Raw genomic sequence first — 15551 nt, 5'->3', positions numbered from 1 at the left:
TTTTTTTTTTTTCTTCTGGATTTGAGTTTTTGACATATTTAGTAGTTTTTCAGTGAAAAATCCAAAGCAAAAACACCAAGCTTCCCCATTTTTCTGCTGGAGCACCAAAAAAAGGCCAAAACTTTGTATTTCTTAGCAGCAGGAAGGTATGCTTTTCCTCTCTTGAGCTTATGGCTGATCATTGTCTTAAATTTCTGCATTTCTCACATTTGTAAAACTGTATTTTCTTACTAGGTTGTCTGGCACAAACTCTCTCTGCCTCTGCATGCTGACTAGGCCACCATGGCAAACGACGCAAATGAAGCTTTACGTTCCGCTAAACTTCACATAGAAGAGATTAGGACCAAAAAGTTCTCAATAGGGAAGAAAGAAGCAAACCCTTTGACTCTCGATCTTCACCATGCCGTCACTAGTCTCTCTGCCGAGCTTTACCAGAAGGACATCCATTTTCTCATGGAGCTCATACAGGTATTTTCCTCTTTTTTTTTTGTTTTTTTTCAGAAAAAGTAAAAAAGTTCAATTTTTTTCTTACTACCGTGGGTGAAACTTGAAATTGAAAACAGTTTGTGGTTTTTTTATGCGAATTTTAATTGGTGGGTTTGTTTTTTCGTTGATTTTTATATGTGGGGTTTTGATTTGAAAATAGAAAAAAATCAAAACAATTTGTGGGTATTTTGCTATGTTTCTAACAAAAAAAAGTGAAAAAGTTTCAAACTTTTCGATACTAGCATCAATGGAACTTGAAAACAAATTATGGGTTTCCTTTTTTTTTTTGTGAATTTTAATTTGTGGGATTGTTTTTTTCGTGGATTTTAATTTTTGATTTTTTGATTTGCAGAATGCAGAAGACAATGAATACAAAGAAGGGGTGGAACCAACATTGGAATTTGTGCTGACAAAGAAGGACATAACTGGGAGTGGAGCACCAGCTACTCTGCTTGTTTTTAATAACGAGGTTGGCTTTTCCAGGAAGAATATGGACTCGATTTGCAGCATAGGCCGTTCCACAAAGAAGGGAAAGAGACGGCAGGGATTTATTGGAGAAAAGGGTAAACTATTAACAACTGAGTTTTATTGGGTTTTTGTTTCTTCATTAATTTTATTTGTGCATGCAATACAAACTAAAAATTTCACGCATTTGACGTCTATATGTACAAATATATATCAGAATTCAGAATGAAGGAATCTCCATATTGTTTTCTGCATCAGCGAGTTAGGAAGTTTCTGAATTTAGACCTTCTACCATGTTTCCTTCACATGCACACTTTCGACATGTACTGAATGCATAATGTAGTTCTAATTTTAACCGGAGAGAGTTAAATTCTTCTGAAAAAGAACTAGTTGTTTGAGTTGTTTACATGCATTTGTTATAAGAGTTGAGTTATCATTAAGTGCCTTCTGAACTATTGGTCATCAAGTTGAAGGTGAACTGTTGAACTCATAATACTGGTTTTGCTTGCAGGTATTGGATTTAAAAGTGTATTCCTTGTGAGTTCACGGCCTCATATATTTAGCAACGGATATCAGGTCAGTTTTATGGAAGAACCAAATCAAGATTGTGGTATTGGTTATATAGTTCCTGAATGGGTTAGTGGAAAGCCAAATTTATCAAGTATATGGGAGGTGTATGGTTTCAACAAAATCTTGCCAACAACTACGTTTATTCTTCCTCTAAAGCCTGACAAGGTAGAAGCTGTGAGAGTGCAGCTGTCAGAGCTGCACCCAGAGCTTCTCCTGTTCTTATCCAAGATAAAGCGCATATACGTACGTGGATGTGATCCACAAGAAGCTGATGATGTCTCCACAATCTCTATATTCAGTGAGACTGAGCATGTGAACTTGAGTGATAAAGGAGCCAATTCACTTGTTGTTCAACTTTCTGCGAAAGAAAAAAAATGTGATACTGATGAGTTGTGCAAGTATTATTTGTGGAGAGAGTCATTTCCAGTAAAACCGGGCAATAGAGTTAATACAAGGATGGATGTGGAGGAATGGGTCATCACCCTTGCTTTCCCATTTGGAGAAAGACTGAGAAGGGGAACGTCGTCTGTTGGTGTATTTTCTTTCCTGCCGACTGCAATGGTCACCAACCTCCCCTTTGTAATTCAAGCTGATTTCATTCTTGCTTCTTCACGAGAATCTATTCTGTTGGATGATGTCTGGAACTTGGGAATACTTGAATGTGTGCCATCCGCCTTTGTGAATGCCTTCCAGTCATGTGTGAGAGAGCTCTCCCTCTTTCCTTCACCTGGTCAGGCATTTGAGTTCTTACCTGCTCAAGCTTCTCCGATTCCCACATTTGACGACTTAAGGGAGTCTATTAGAATTAAATTGGAAGGTTTACAGATAGTGCCTTGTCAAATGCTTTCTGGCAGGAATTGTTTGTTCCTGCAGCCTAAACATGCAGTTCGGATCTTGCCAAAATTTAGGGCCCTAGTGCTTCAAATGAAAAGTGAAGGGGCTTTTTCAAGTGGTTCACCTTTATTGAAGAGGGTCTTGCATTCGTCTCTGGACCTTGAAAAATACAGTGCAGTTCTGTACTTTCTAGGTGTGGTATGGGCTAGTGGTCATTGGTACACAGAATGCATCAGATCCTGCAATCTTCTGATGGTATCTGATGATGTCTACATTGATCTGCTTGATTTTATTGCTGACAATGAGGTAATGACGTCAAAGCATATTTCGGTCATACCTCTTATTAAATACATCAATCGGGAAGGCAATTTGCAATTGTGTACAATTACCCAAACCGCAAAGGCGGAGTCCAAGATTCAGTATGCTGAGGAGACGGAAGTTCATACATGGCTGAACAAATGCAATATGGAGTTTGGATGTCCTGATAATATGTATTTCTTGCCAGATAATGTACAAAAAGCTCTTTTAGATAATCAGAGAAGTGTTGCCAGAGAGAAAAAATCAAGGCACGGGATAAAATCTTCTGTCTGCAATTGGCTTTGCAACTATCCAAGAGTGAAATCTTGTACAGCATATGATTATGCTGTATTTCTTTGCAATCATGTAAACAAGGAGCCAGGTCTTGCACTTACCCTTGCTAATTTCCTTTATCATGCGCACAAGAAATCCTTCCTTAATGATTATGAGACTTCTTATATTTGTAGAAGTTTCCCGCTTGTTGATGGAGCTGACCGTGTCAGAATGCAAAGAACTGTTACTCTTGTCCCTGCATCAGGTAGCAAATGGGTGAAGTTGTTTGGTTCCCAGAATCCATTTGTAGAACAGAACTATGTTGATATAGGGAATGCTTACGCAAAAAGTAGTATGTTTTTGGGAGACTCGGTGCTTGAGAAGGAGCTTCTTAATTTTATTGAAAAGCACTGTAAAGCTATGGACTTACCCGAGTTGTCTCCTCCAGATGTGGTTTTAGAGAAAGCATCTCATGAACTATCTAGTGAGCAGGCCTTTTTGCTGCTTGATTGGATCAGATTACTCCGGACTAAGGGTTCATCTCTTCCGACAAAGTTCATTGAAAGCATTCGAGGTGGTAAGTGGATGAAGACATACTCAGGTTATAGTTCCCCAAGAAAGGCCATTCTTCCAGATGAAGCAGGTAAATCTATTCTTGATATGATGAAGCATGTTCTGAAGGATGTCTGTATTATAGACCTGGAATTTTACATGAATCGGATCAATCTTTATCAAGATGAATTGAAATTTCTTGGTGTCGGGCATGGATCATATGATGTGAGGAAGCTGGTTACTAATTGCTTAAAGTCTCTTGCTTCTCCTCAAATGAGCAAAGACTGCGCATTTTCTTTGTTGAATTTCATTAGTTTCTGTAGAGGGAGGAATGTGATTGACAAGGATTGGTTGACTGTTATGAAGGAGAAGAAGTGGCTGAAGACTCATCAGGGTTATAGTGCTCCAAAGGGAACTATTCTTTTGCCGTCTGAGATAGAAGTGGAAACCTGTTTGAAAATCACAAATCTTCCAATTGTTGATGAAACATTCTATGGAAGCAGATTAAGTTGTTTCATATCTGAGTTAACGCTACTTGGAGTTGCATGTGGTCTTGAGGAGGTGCAGAAATCGATTGCAGAGAATATGAATTTAACATCAAATCTGTCATCCATGACTGGTAGTTGTGGTTTGTTGATTCTTAAGTGTATCAGATGCTTGGGGTCTAGGGCTGCAGGCTTAATTAACAGGATTAAATGTCAACCTTGGATGAAGACAAATTTGGGTTTTAAAAGCCCTTCAGAAACGGCTCTTCCTGGTTCCCAATGGGGTTCTTTGTTCACTGCTCTCCAGGTTCCTGCCATAGATGCACAGTATTATGGGGATGCAATTACACATTTTGTTGAGGAGTTGAATGCCTTGGAAGTTGTAGTTGATGATTCTGGAGCATCTAAGATGATTGCTGTCCAATTTAATTCCCTAGATGTCACTGCTAGGTTGCATCCGGGAACTGAGTCAAACTATGTCTTTATCGTCCCCTGAACTGATGTGGTTGACATCTGAGAAGTGGTTAAAAACACGACATGGTTACCAGACTCCTAGAGAATCAATTCTTTTTAGCTCCAAATGGGGGTCAATCTCGTTCTTTGTTGATCTTCCTCTAATTGATGACGCGTATTATGGTATCGACATATATAAGTTCAGGGATGAGCTGCAGATATTGGGTGTAATCATGGATTTTGAACAAGGAGCATCATTCGTTGCTAAAGGTGTCCGCAGCCCTATTGAAGGGGAACTACTTAGTGCAGATGGTATGATGTCAATTCTAGAGTGCATTAAGCATCTGATGTCAAGTTCTCTTGATGAGGCTTTAGTGGACGACTTGGTCAGTAATGTCGCAAAAGGCAGGTGTTTGAAGACCGTGAGTGGTTACAAAACTCCAGAAGAATGTGTTCTTTTTGATCCAACATGGGATTGTATTCTAAAGAGGTCGGATGTGCCCAGCATTGATGAATTTTATTTTGGAACTAACATTCACGCATATAAGAATCAGTTGAGAGATATTGGTGTGAAGGTAGATCTTTTGGATGTTTGTTCTTTTCTTTCTGCATTTCTTTTGTCCCAGACAAAAACGGCTGTAATAAGAAGGATTTATAGCTTCCTTAACAAGTTCAAGTGGAGTCCAACAGTTCAAGATAAAAGCAACTCTCAGGTGTGGATACCTAATCCCGAGGGCCCAGGTGTGTGGGTTAATTCTCAAGATTGTGTACTTCATGATCGGAAAAAGCTATTCGGCTCCAGCCTGTTTTGTCTTGACAAGTTTTACAAGAAAGAGCTCCTCCCCGTGTTTTCTTCAGCTTTTGGAGTTTCCGATAATCCTTCCGTCAGTAACTACGTGCAGCTATGGAACAATTGGGCCTTGAGGGATAACTCTCAAGTAACTGTCAGAGAATGCAGCTTGTTTTGCGAATATATTGTAGACAACTGGAATCAAGACATAGAAGATAATCTGAAGCTGAACTTGATCAGATTACCTGCCACAATGTCCACAGTTGAAGAAATATATCTGATGAGTAGAGAGGAAGTGTTCATTGCTGATGACTTGCAACTGAAAAAGATTTTCTCGAGCTTCGACAAGGCTCCTTTGTTTGTGTGGATTCCCAACAGTTTCAGCGAGTTTCTTATTTCTCCTAGAAGGCTGCATCAAATTTATGAATTACTTGGAGTTAGAAAGGTTTCTGACTCAGTTGAGTGCAATGTCAGTAGCATGCTATCGGTGGATCATTGTGAAAAGGTTGATGCAAGAAACGGATTGATAGGAAGGGGCTTAATCAAAATTATTCTCGGTTTTCTTGCTGGTCCCGAGGTAAACATGTCAATGAAAGAGAGACACAACGCTGCTAAATCAGTGGTTATGCTGTCGGTGTACAAGAGCGACAAACCAATTCAAGTCTGTTACAGACTAGTTCCATCTGCAAGTACATCAGTGGAAGTGGAAAAGTTAAAGCTGGTTCTTTGGGAGAAGGATTCTCAGCGGTTGCTTATGGATAAATCTGGCTATGAAAACGGGAAAGATGATCTTGAATTTGTTACGTCTTTTGCTGACGAACTCGCACAAGGATTGTTAGCACAGGCAAAACCCACTGCAGCAGATACATTGAGTAAGATTATCCAAATTGGGTTCATGTTTCATTTCAATGAGAATGAAGTTGATTTTTTGCTGATGAAGCAAAATTTGGAGCTGTTAGTGGAGGATGTGGCGTTTCTCGACAGTGCGTTCCTCTCTTCAGAAGGACCTTCTCGTGTTTACCGAAAGCGTGCAAGCAAGAAGTTGGAGCTTGTAGGCCCTTCCACACCAATGCTTTCCGGCAAGAAACGACGTCAGTGAAAGAGGGGCTTGGCCTCGTATGTTTTCTGTGCTGTAGAATGGATGTATCTGAACAGTTTGTGCCTTATTCTGTATGTACAAAAGTTAGTGGATGATGAACTTCTTGAATCTTATCCGTGCAATTATTACTTACTTTTCCCTCTTTTCTTACCGCTCGACCAACCGCAACAACACACATTAGAGGTCATCCCCATTTATGCCTTCACTATTCACTATTTTAACCAGTCTAAAATGTATCCATTTCATATAATATATATATAAATATATATAATATATATTTATTTTTCTTAAGAAGTTGGAAAGTATATTGGTGTTGTTTTCATGGGGACCAATGCTTATTTTATATAAATTTGATGATTCATATGGGGTTTCGTTTAATTAATAATCCAAGATAAATCGAACACAAAACTGATAAAACTGGCAAACCAAAAAAAGAAAGAGTTCTGCAGTCTGTACAATTGGCCAAGTGTGGATCATGACCGTAATTTTTATCTTTTTACAACTGATCCACAGTAAATTGTAATCTGAAATGTGGTGGTGGGTTGAAAAGAGCTCAGCCAATTTCCACAATCCAGCCTTTCTTATCCCCAATCTGTCCCGTTTGAATTCCTACTAGGGTTGAGTAAAGTTGTGGACATGCAGTCCCAGCTCCCGTTTTGTACTCCATCCTGCACATGAGAGAAAGTCAGTATATTCTTTTCTTCGAGCGATATGCTAATATAATCTAAACACGGAATTTAGATCCAGATGGAGCACATTGCTCTAGCCGACTTGATTATGCCTAGCTATGTATATATTGTTTTCTTCCTTGTCTAAATAAAATAATCGAATTTCGAATGCTTCTATAGTACTACCTTTTGCCTTGATATGTAATGCTGCCCACAGGAGCAACACCAACAGCAGTTCCAGTGCAGAACACTTCATCGGCTTCACTCAATTCTTCCACCGGAATAACTCGTTCCTCAACCTAAACGCATTTGGAGGGCAGTGTTAGAATCAGTCCATAAGGGAGATAAGAAATGGTGTAATCTATTGGCAGGGAAAATCACCTGGTAACCATGATCACGAGCAATTTCAATAATACTTCTTCGAGTAACTCCCGAAAGAATAGTCCCCGATGTGGCAGGAGTTGAAATCACGTTGCCTTTCACAATAAAAATGTTGCAAGAAGAGACCTCCTCCAGATTTTTGTTATGTACTGAATCGAGATATAGAACATCCGAAAATCCCTTGCTTTTTGCTCTGGTTAGTGCCTTCAAAACCTACATATATCCAGTACAGGTTATAAGTTATAAAGTTAGTAACACATGAAAACCCTAATTCAAAACAGTCGTAATTGCTCTGCTTACCGGGGCATAATTGGTAATGGTTTTGACACCTCCAGCTCCGCCACGAGAGGCACGATCGTACTCCTCCTCCACATATACGTTCAAGGGTGCAGAGCCCTCCTATTAAAACAATAAGTACATAGATCTTATTATAATTAACATACATAACGCTCGCGTCTGCATGAAAAGTGTATTGCTAACCTTGAAATAATTTCTGACCGGGGAAGCATATGTAAGGAATGTGTACTCAGGTGACGGTGCCAAGCCTAATATGGGGCCACTTCCTAGAAGTAGAGGCCTAATATACAAAGACCCTTTGCCTGGAGGAGGAACCTGTTTTTCGTCATGGCACAGATATGTAAACTTGTAAATAATTTGTACACAAATTCCATACTCCAGGAAGAGATTTAACTCGAAACAAATAATTCAAGTTTCCGACAGCAATTACCCAACGCTTGTTTGCTTGAGCAGTTTGCTTCACGGCATCAATGAATTGATCAACCGACAGTGAGGGCATGCACATTCTTTCTGCGCCAATCTTCATCCGCATTGCGTTCTGGTCTGGACGAAAAAGAAGGAGATTCCCATCTTTCTTCCTGTGTGCTTTTGTGCCTTCATATATTGCCTGTTTACATTAAGTCAGCCTTTTCAACATCTCGAACTCTAATTATGTTTTCCCCAAAACAAAAATCCTACTTAAGCCTATATATCGAGCGTGTTTTATAACCAATTTCGATTGAAAATCTTACCTGTCCATAATTTAAAACTCCAGCAGCAGGGTTAAGTTCAATATTTCCATAACGCCTAAGTTGGCCTTGTTCAAATTTCCCGTCGTTGGAACATTTCATAACGTACATGTAATCAGTTTGCACTAAACCAAACCCTAGATTATCCCAATCCACATCAGCATACTCATGCTTATCAAGATCATAGCTGCACAAATTATGCAGAAAACATAAAAAAAAACATGCCAATTAACCCACCACCAACGCTTATATGCATATTCCCACAGCAGTGAATGTTAAGATAATCAATCAAATTGACAACCGAAGGTTCTGAAAGAAAAACACGAAATGTTGGAGCATGTGATTTTCAATTCTTTTAGTTCATAGTAGCTACTAATCAATAAGCTATTTGCTTTATAATATAATATCTCAGAATTACTTCAAGCATTTATATGTGAATGATAACGTGGAACACAAGAAAGTTTCAAGCTGCCAAATTTTGAAGCCATTCCTAATCATACCTGTATTCAAATGGATCACTTGCTTGTTCTGCATTCGGTGAAGCTACAGTTCCGAAGCAACGGTAAACTCCAAGATTCTAATTAACACGAGAAAACAGATATCAGGAAAGCATTAAACACGTGAAACATGCAATGTAATATGAGTCGTGTTCCAATTCACGTCTCATAAAACGAGTTGACATTCATGGAACTATAGTACGGTATTAATTAACAGATATGTGTGTTATGAAATGGATAAATTAGTAAGATTATGCGACAACGTAATAAAACATGGAATCTAAAACAGGGGAAATCGAAAACAGAGGAAGTGAAAGAATGATTAACCTTGGACGACGGAGATAATGAAGAAGCAACTCCAAGAGATCGAACCAACTTATGAAACCTTATCGTCCTTTGAATCATGGTTGGTGTTGTCTCTCTGTCTGCCTCGAAATCTCACAACCCAAAACGCGAATCTAGAATTTGAGCAAGGATAGAAAACTTAGAGGGAGAGAGAGAGAGAGAGAGAGAGAGAGAGAGAGAGAGAGGTGGGATAGGGATACGAAGAGAGGGTATCAAACATGGGGAGAAGGATGGGCGATGGGTCACATTTATATCGCGCCAAGTGAGATGAGAGAAAAGCGGGTGGAAAGAGCCAACCCGTACTTATTATATTTGTACGCTCTTTATATACGGAAACTAATGAAAAATATTTGAAAATTTTGAGTTTTAATCAAAATGACAAAAAGATGTTGTAAGTGAATAGTATCAGAAGTAACATTTTAGAGTAAAAATGTCATTTTCGTTAAATGTGAACCATACCAAAAATGTTTCGTTAAAACTCTCATTTTTATATGTAGTCATATTAATGATTTAGAACTTATTTGGAAATATTTTTGAAATGACTGAAAAAGTTTTTAGAAAATATATTTTTGAGTTCCAAAAAATTTAATGTGTTTCCTGCAAGATGCACCGATTATGTGCTTCACTTCCATTTTACTAAAGATTGGTTTAAAAAATAATTTCACAAAAAACGCTTTCAGCCGCTTTGAAAGAACTTCCAAACAAACCCTTAAATAATGAACATGTCTGATTATAAAATTATTATGTGAAAAGGATATAATAAGTTAGCACCGGATTAGGTTACTAATTACATTGTTTTTCTTATTTGTAACATTTTGAATGATTTGAAACTATTACAATAATTTAAGAGATAAGAGAGCTTCGAATCTGAGACGCATGGGTAAAATCAACATTTTATTCATTAAAATATTGAACCACATACAATTGCATTTAATTTTACTAAACTGCTTGTAATTTGAATGAATTTTTTTTTAAATTTATTAAAACGAAAATTTGATAAATGTTATTTAACTTACTAATCCGTATGTCTTTGAACTCTAAATATCTGAGTCACTAGTTTATCATGTAGAATGAGGTGGACATGACCAAAAGTTTGGAACGCTGAGGATGCCAGCTCAGACCACGACATAAACGTAATTATTGAGCGGATAGAACATCCATCCATGACGAACTCACCTTGTCCTGCGGTCTTTTCAACATTGTCGTGCATAAACGTAATTATTGGTCTGATAATATATTTGTTTATTATGTTAGGAAGAGATCCCGAGTCCAAATCATTCATGGATTATGTTGGACATGTACATTTGGTGGACAAACTACAACGGCTATATGTTCTACAAACTTGCCAAGTTTTTGCGTCGATGATGGATCCTTCCTACTTCAAGGTTACTGTCCCGCCGAATTCTGTAAGACCCATCTGTATATTTGAAAGCGCCCGGTGCAGTTCCTGAGACACGACACCACCGGGGCCAGTTTCAAGGTAAGACACCCTGAAAAAAGAAGTATTAACTCAGCTCTAGTAGCATAATCATCGTACATAAATTATGAGCACATTACACTTTGTAAGACAAGAAGTAAATCACCTTTTATCGAGGTAAGTTATGCTGCGCACCGGTGTTAAGACAGCATTTCCAGTACAAAATACTTCATCGGCTTCAAACAATTCCTCAAACGACACAAGGCGTTCCTCAACCTGTCATATATTCGATGGGAGGATCTCAACGAGTAATCTGATTTATTTGACAATCCTAGGGAAGTAGTGGAGTTCGAAACTCATAAGAATAGAAAATCATGTTAAAAAGGTTTGCTGCCAAGTATAAAACCAGTTTGCAACTGGAGGATGCCCAAACACATACCTGGTACCCTTCGATGCGAGCAATTTCAATTACAGAGTTACGGGTAATGCCAGGCAAAATGGTCCCTTCGTGCCGTGCCGGAGTGGAGATTACATTATCCTGTAAGTTACATTTCCATAGCCTCACAATCACACAACATTCATTTCTTGATAACCAAACGCTAGAGCTTCAATAACACCTTCACTAGAAAAATGTTCGCAGTCGAAGTCTCTTCAATGTATCTGTTGTGAACAGAATCAAGGTACAAAACATCAGAGAAACCATTTGCTTTAGCGTCCACCTGTGCCTTCAAAATCTATTCAAATAATTCACAGGTTTCATATCAGTCTTTGACAAGTTGAAGTGCATCTACGAGACCATGACTACAGAAAATAATATGAACCCAGATACGCGAGATTTATGGTAACCAGCAAGGAATCAAGTGAAGTTTCTTGGTGATTTGTTAACACTGAGAATGCAAATTGACCACAATGAAGCAAAATGAAGAAAAATATCTAATAACGTAAACAGCCATCAACCACAATTTGAATATGTGGTAATTAGTACTTACAGCACCATAATTTCTTATGGCTTTCACACTTCCAGCTCCACCACGGACTGCGCGATGGATTTCATTTTCTACCGCCAAATTGATTGGTTGCAAGCCCCCCTGTTGCCATCAGAGAGAATGGAAACTACAATTGAATTAAATCCTCTTCGAAAGGGGCAAAATCACAAAACGTTTACCTCAAAATAGTTCCCCATTGGAGAAACATAAATCAGAAAGGTGAATTCTGGAGCTGGTGTAAGACTAAGAACAGGTCCATTCCCAATAAGTAGTGGTCGAATATGAAGAAAGCCTTGACTCCGTGGGGGAACCTGTAATGATGCACTGAGCACCATAATTAGAACATGCTACAGAAAAAGGACTTCTCTTAAGAACAAACATGGTGTGACATTACCCAACGTCGATTTGCCAAGACAGTAGCTTTTACAGCTTCCACAAACTGCTCAACAGTTGGTGCAGGCATACACAGGCGCTCTGCGCCCGTCCTCATCCGCAACCCATGTTCCTCTAGGTGAAATAGTAATATAGAACCGTCATGTTTCTTGTATGCTTTCAATTCTTCAATTATTCCCTTGACATAAAAGAAAGTTTCAAAAACTTTGATTTTGAAGGTAAATGCATAGTCCTAATACAATGACAATGTAAAACACATAAACATCAAGATGCTAATGCTGCCAAAATTTGGGCTTTTCACGTAAGTGCTTTTTCTAGGAAAACACTTCAAACACAATACTTTTAGGGGGGAAAAAAATCCCCATTTCTGTATAAAACTTATTGGTTTCGAAGTGTTCTTTCAAATTTACAAGCCAAATTTCAGAGCAGGCCCAGAAATCGAAAACCGAGGTCTAATAAAATAAGGGGCATTACATAATCGGAGCAGAGGACTAAGGACAAACCTGTCCATAGTTCAAATCAAAACACAGGCAGCTGGGTTGAACTCAATTTTTTCGAAACGTTGTAACCCACCATCCAAAAAGTTTGCATCTTTGGAACTTTTCATAACAAACATGTAATCTGTCGACATGGGTTTGTTGAATCCGAGCGTGTCCCATGTTGTGTCAGGCAATTCAGAAGTTTGACTGTTTTTTTCGAAACAAAATTTGGCAAATTTATGATAAGTAGATGTACCACATAGTGTAATTAATCAAACAGTGCAAATTTTGGTACTGAATGAGAGGTGGTCCGTACGTACTCATGAGCGACACCAGATGGAGTGACGGCTCTGAGGCTTGTGGCGGAGGTGGTGATCGGAGCCGCTGGCCGAAGCGAAGAAGGCGCGAGTAGAAGCTGCTGCTGCATCATCAAAAGCATTCAAAAAAATGCGGCAAAATGAAGACAAGATGTTACACAAAGTAGTGCGATTACTGCAATTGCATGCCTTGAGGGACAAAGACGAGGAGGATGAACTGGGAGTTGTTGGGAATGGGAGAGCAATTGAGAGGGTAGAATTCGAAATTGCCATCTCTGATCTCTCTCTCTTCTTCTTCTCAGCTAGGGCATGCAGATTGCAGAGCTTTTTCTGAAGGTTTTGATCGGAAATTGCTTTTGGCTTTTGGCTTTTCGTGACAAGAACGAGGCTTTGGCTTCGGATTAGTGATCACATTGTTTTTTGCTTGCTGTTATGGCGTGGGATGCCCGCCATATCCCGAATACCCGCCAGACACGTGCTTCAGCTGATTAAAATATAATTAATTAATCAATTATTTTGGGCTGGGCTTTGATTTTAGGACCAAGAACCCAATGAATGGGGCTGATATGTTTGGGTTTGAGTCCATGAATGTTTGGTTTTTGGGTCAATTGGATTTGGCATTGAAGCCCAAAGGCCCAAACTATGTGGATCCATCATCCATCTAGTATTTCATTTCAAAGTTGTAAAATCTAGACTATCTAGTCATTAACATATGGATGAAGAGGCATCTCCAATAGACTAGCTAAACCATTTGTCAAGTCATTGGGCTAAGACAATCTCAAAATGAGCCTCCATCATATTAGTTGGCGACAGAGTTGGCCTACGTGGACCAATAGCTGAGAAAGTTCATCATAATTTCATATAGTCTTCTAGGTTATGTGTAGACTTCAAAGGGTATGCTAGAGCTTGGGGGGTCACGACCAACTTAAGACTGTATGTGCAGGGACAGATCTAGGATGTTAAAATCGGGTGGTCGCTTACGTCCTTAGATGTTAAGAGAAATGAAGTTAGGCGTTGAGGGAATAGAAAAGGGCTAGAGAAGTTAAGAGAAATGAAGGTTGTGTGAAATGAGAAGAAAACTATACCTAACCTAGTAACTTAGGTAATACATTTTTCTTATAAATTTCTTTTGGGCTATAACCCAACCTAGTGAAGGTTGGATTTGCCTCTATGTATGTGAATCCGCCCTTGATGTTAGCTATATGGCAAGTCATTTTACATATGGATGAAGAGGCATCCCTAACATACTAGCTAAACCATTTGTCAAGTCATTGGGCTAAGATAGTCTAAAAATAAGCCTCCAGCAGATTAGTTGGCAACAGAGTTAGCCTACGGGGACTAATAGCTGAGAAATTTCAGCATAATTTCATATAGTCTTCTAGGTTATGTGTAGACTTCAATGGGTATGCTAGAGCTTGGGGGGCCACGACCAACTTAAGACTGTATGTGCAAGGACAAATCCAGGATGTTAAAATCGGGTGGTCGCTTATGTCCTTAGATGTTAAATGAGCAAGGATAAACTCATTGAAGTTAGGCGTTGAGGGAATAGAAAAGGGCTAGAGAAGTTAAGAAAAATGAAGGTTGTGTGAAATGAGAAGAAAACTATACCTAACCTAGTAACTTAGGTAATACATTTTTCTTATAAATCTCTTTTGGGCTATAACCCAACCTAGTGAAGCTTGGATTTGCCTTTATGTATGTGAATCCGCCCTTGATGTTAGCTATATGGCAAGTCATTTTACATATGGATGAAGAGGCATCCCCAACATACTAGCTAAACCATTTGTCAAGTCATTGGGCTAAGATAGTCTCAAAATAAGCCTCCAGCATATTAGTTGGCGACATAGTTGGCCTACGGGGACTAATAGCTAAGAAATTTCAGCATAATTTCATATAGTATTCTAGGTTATGTGTAGACTTCAATGGGTATGCTAGAACTTAGGGGGCCACGACCAACTTAAGACTGTATGTGCAGGGACAAATCCAGGATGTTAAAATCAGGTGGTCGCTTACTTCCTCAGATGTTAAATGAGCAAGGATAAACTCATTGAAGTTAGGTGTTGCGGGAATAGAAAAGGGCTAGAGAAGTTAAGAGGAATGAAGGTTGTGTGAAATGAGAAGAAAACCATACCTAACCTAGTAACCTAGGTAATACATTTTCTTATAAATCTCTTTTGGGCTATAACCCAACCTAGTGAAGGTTGGATTTACCTTTATGTATGCGAATTCGCCCTTGATGTTAGCTATAGAGCAAGTCATTTTACATATGGATGAAGAGGCATCTCCAACAGACTAGCTAAACCATTTGTCAAGTCATTGGGCTAAGACAGTCTCAAAATTAGCCTCCAACATATTAGTTGGCGACAGAGTTGGCCTACGGGGACCAATAGCTGAGAAATTTCAGCATAATTTCATTTAGTCTTCTAGGTTATGTGTAGACTTCAATGGGTATGCTAAAGCTTGGGGGGCCACGACCAACTTAAGACTATGTGCAGGGACAAATCCAGGATGTTAAAATTGGGTGGTCGTTTACGTCCTTAGATGTTAAATGAGCAAGGATAAACTCATTGAAGTTAGGCGTTGAGGGAATAGAAAAGGGGTTAGAAAAGTTAAGAGGAATGAAGGTTGTGTGAAAGGAGAAGAAAACTATACCTAACCTAGTAACCTAGGTAATACATTTTTCTTATAAATCTCTTTTGGGCTATAGCCTAACCTAGTGACGGTTGGATTTGCCTTTAT

The 15551-nt window shown here is 38.9% G+C and overlaps 2 protein-coding genes and 1 pseudogene across 2 annotated transcripts; 1 reads left to right on the top strand and 2 right to left on the bottom strand.

Moving 5' to 3' along the window:
- The first annotated feature begins 250 nt into the window (after positions 1-250).
- LOC103400117 (uncharacterized) lies at positions 251-6436 on the top strand. Its single transcript, XM_008338799.4, has 3 exons — positions 251-468; positions 839-1049; positions 1463-6436. The coding sequence occupies exons 1-3, from the start codon at positions 283-285 to the stop codon at positions 4456-4458; spliced, it is 3393 nt and encodes a 1130-aa protein (XP_008337021.2). The 5' UTR covers positions 251-282; the 3' UTR covers positions 4459-6436.
- A 203-nt stretch (positions 6437-6639) lies between these two features.
- Positions 6640-9519, bottom strand: LOC103455852 (branched-chain-amino-acid aminotransferase 2, chloroplastic-like). The gene is made up of 9 exons (XM_008395454.4): positions 9203-9519; positions 8879-8955; positions 8382-8565; positions 8081-8257; positions 7834-7965; positions 7654-7752; positions 7354-7566; positions 7159-7271; positions 6640-6972 (listed from the first exon to the last, which is right to left on the bottom strand). The coding sequence occupies exons 1-9, from the start codon at positions 9278-9280 to the stop codon at positions 6858-6860; spliced, it is 1188 nt and encodes a 395-aa protein (XP_008393676.2). The 5' UTR covers positions 9281-9519; the 3' UTR covers positions 6640-6857.
- Positions 9520-10438: 919 nt separating this feature from the next.
- LOC103455851 (branched-chain-amino-acid aminotransferase 5, chloroplastic-like) lies at positions 10439-13229 on the bottom strand (annotated as a pseudogene).
- Between the last annotated feature and the right edge of the window lie 2322 nt (positions 13230-15551).

This window comes from Malus domestica, chromosome 15 (genome assembly GCF_042453785.1).
Source record: "Malus domestica chromosome 15, GDT2T_hap1".
Classification (NCBI taxonomy): domain Eukaryota; kingdom Viridiplantae; phylum Streptophyta; class Magnoliopsida; order Rosales; family Rosaceae; genus Malus; species Malus domestica.
The sequence above is the reverse complement of the archived record's forward strand: the minus strand, read 5'-3'. Positions and strand labels throughout refer to the sequence as shown.

Excerpts from the sequence above, each read along its gene's own strand:
- LOC103455852 (XM_008395454.4), bottom strand. The coding sequence starts at position 9,280 with ATGATTCAAAGGACGATAAGGTTTCATAAGTTGGTTCGATCTCTTGGA. Across the intron at positions 8,566-8,878 it reads AGTGATCCATTTGAATACAG|CTATGATCTTGATAAGCATG; the intron begins GTATGATTAGGA and ends TAATTTGTGCAG. Across the intron at positions 7,272-7,353 it reads CTCGTGATCATGGTTACCAG|GTTGAGGAACGAGTTATTCC; the intron begins GTGATTTTCCCT and ends AAATGCGTTTAG.
- LOC103400117 (XM_008338799.4), top strand. The coding sequence starts at position 283 with ATGGCAAACGACGCAAATGAAGCTTTACGTTCCGCTAAACTTCACATA. Across the intron at positions 469-838 it reads TTCTCATGGAGCTCATACAG|AATGCAGAAGACAATGAATA; the intron begins GTATTTTCCTCT and ends TTTGATTTGCAG. Across the intron at positions 1,050-1,462 it reads GGGATTTATTGGAGAAAAGG|GTATTGGATTTAAAAGTGTA; the intron begins GTAAACTATTAA and ends TTTTGCTTGCAG.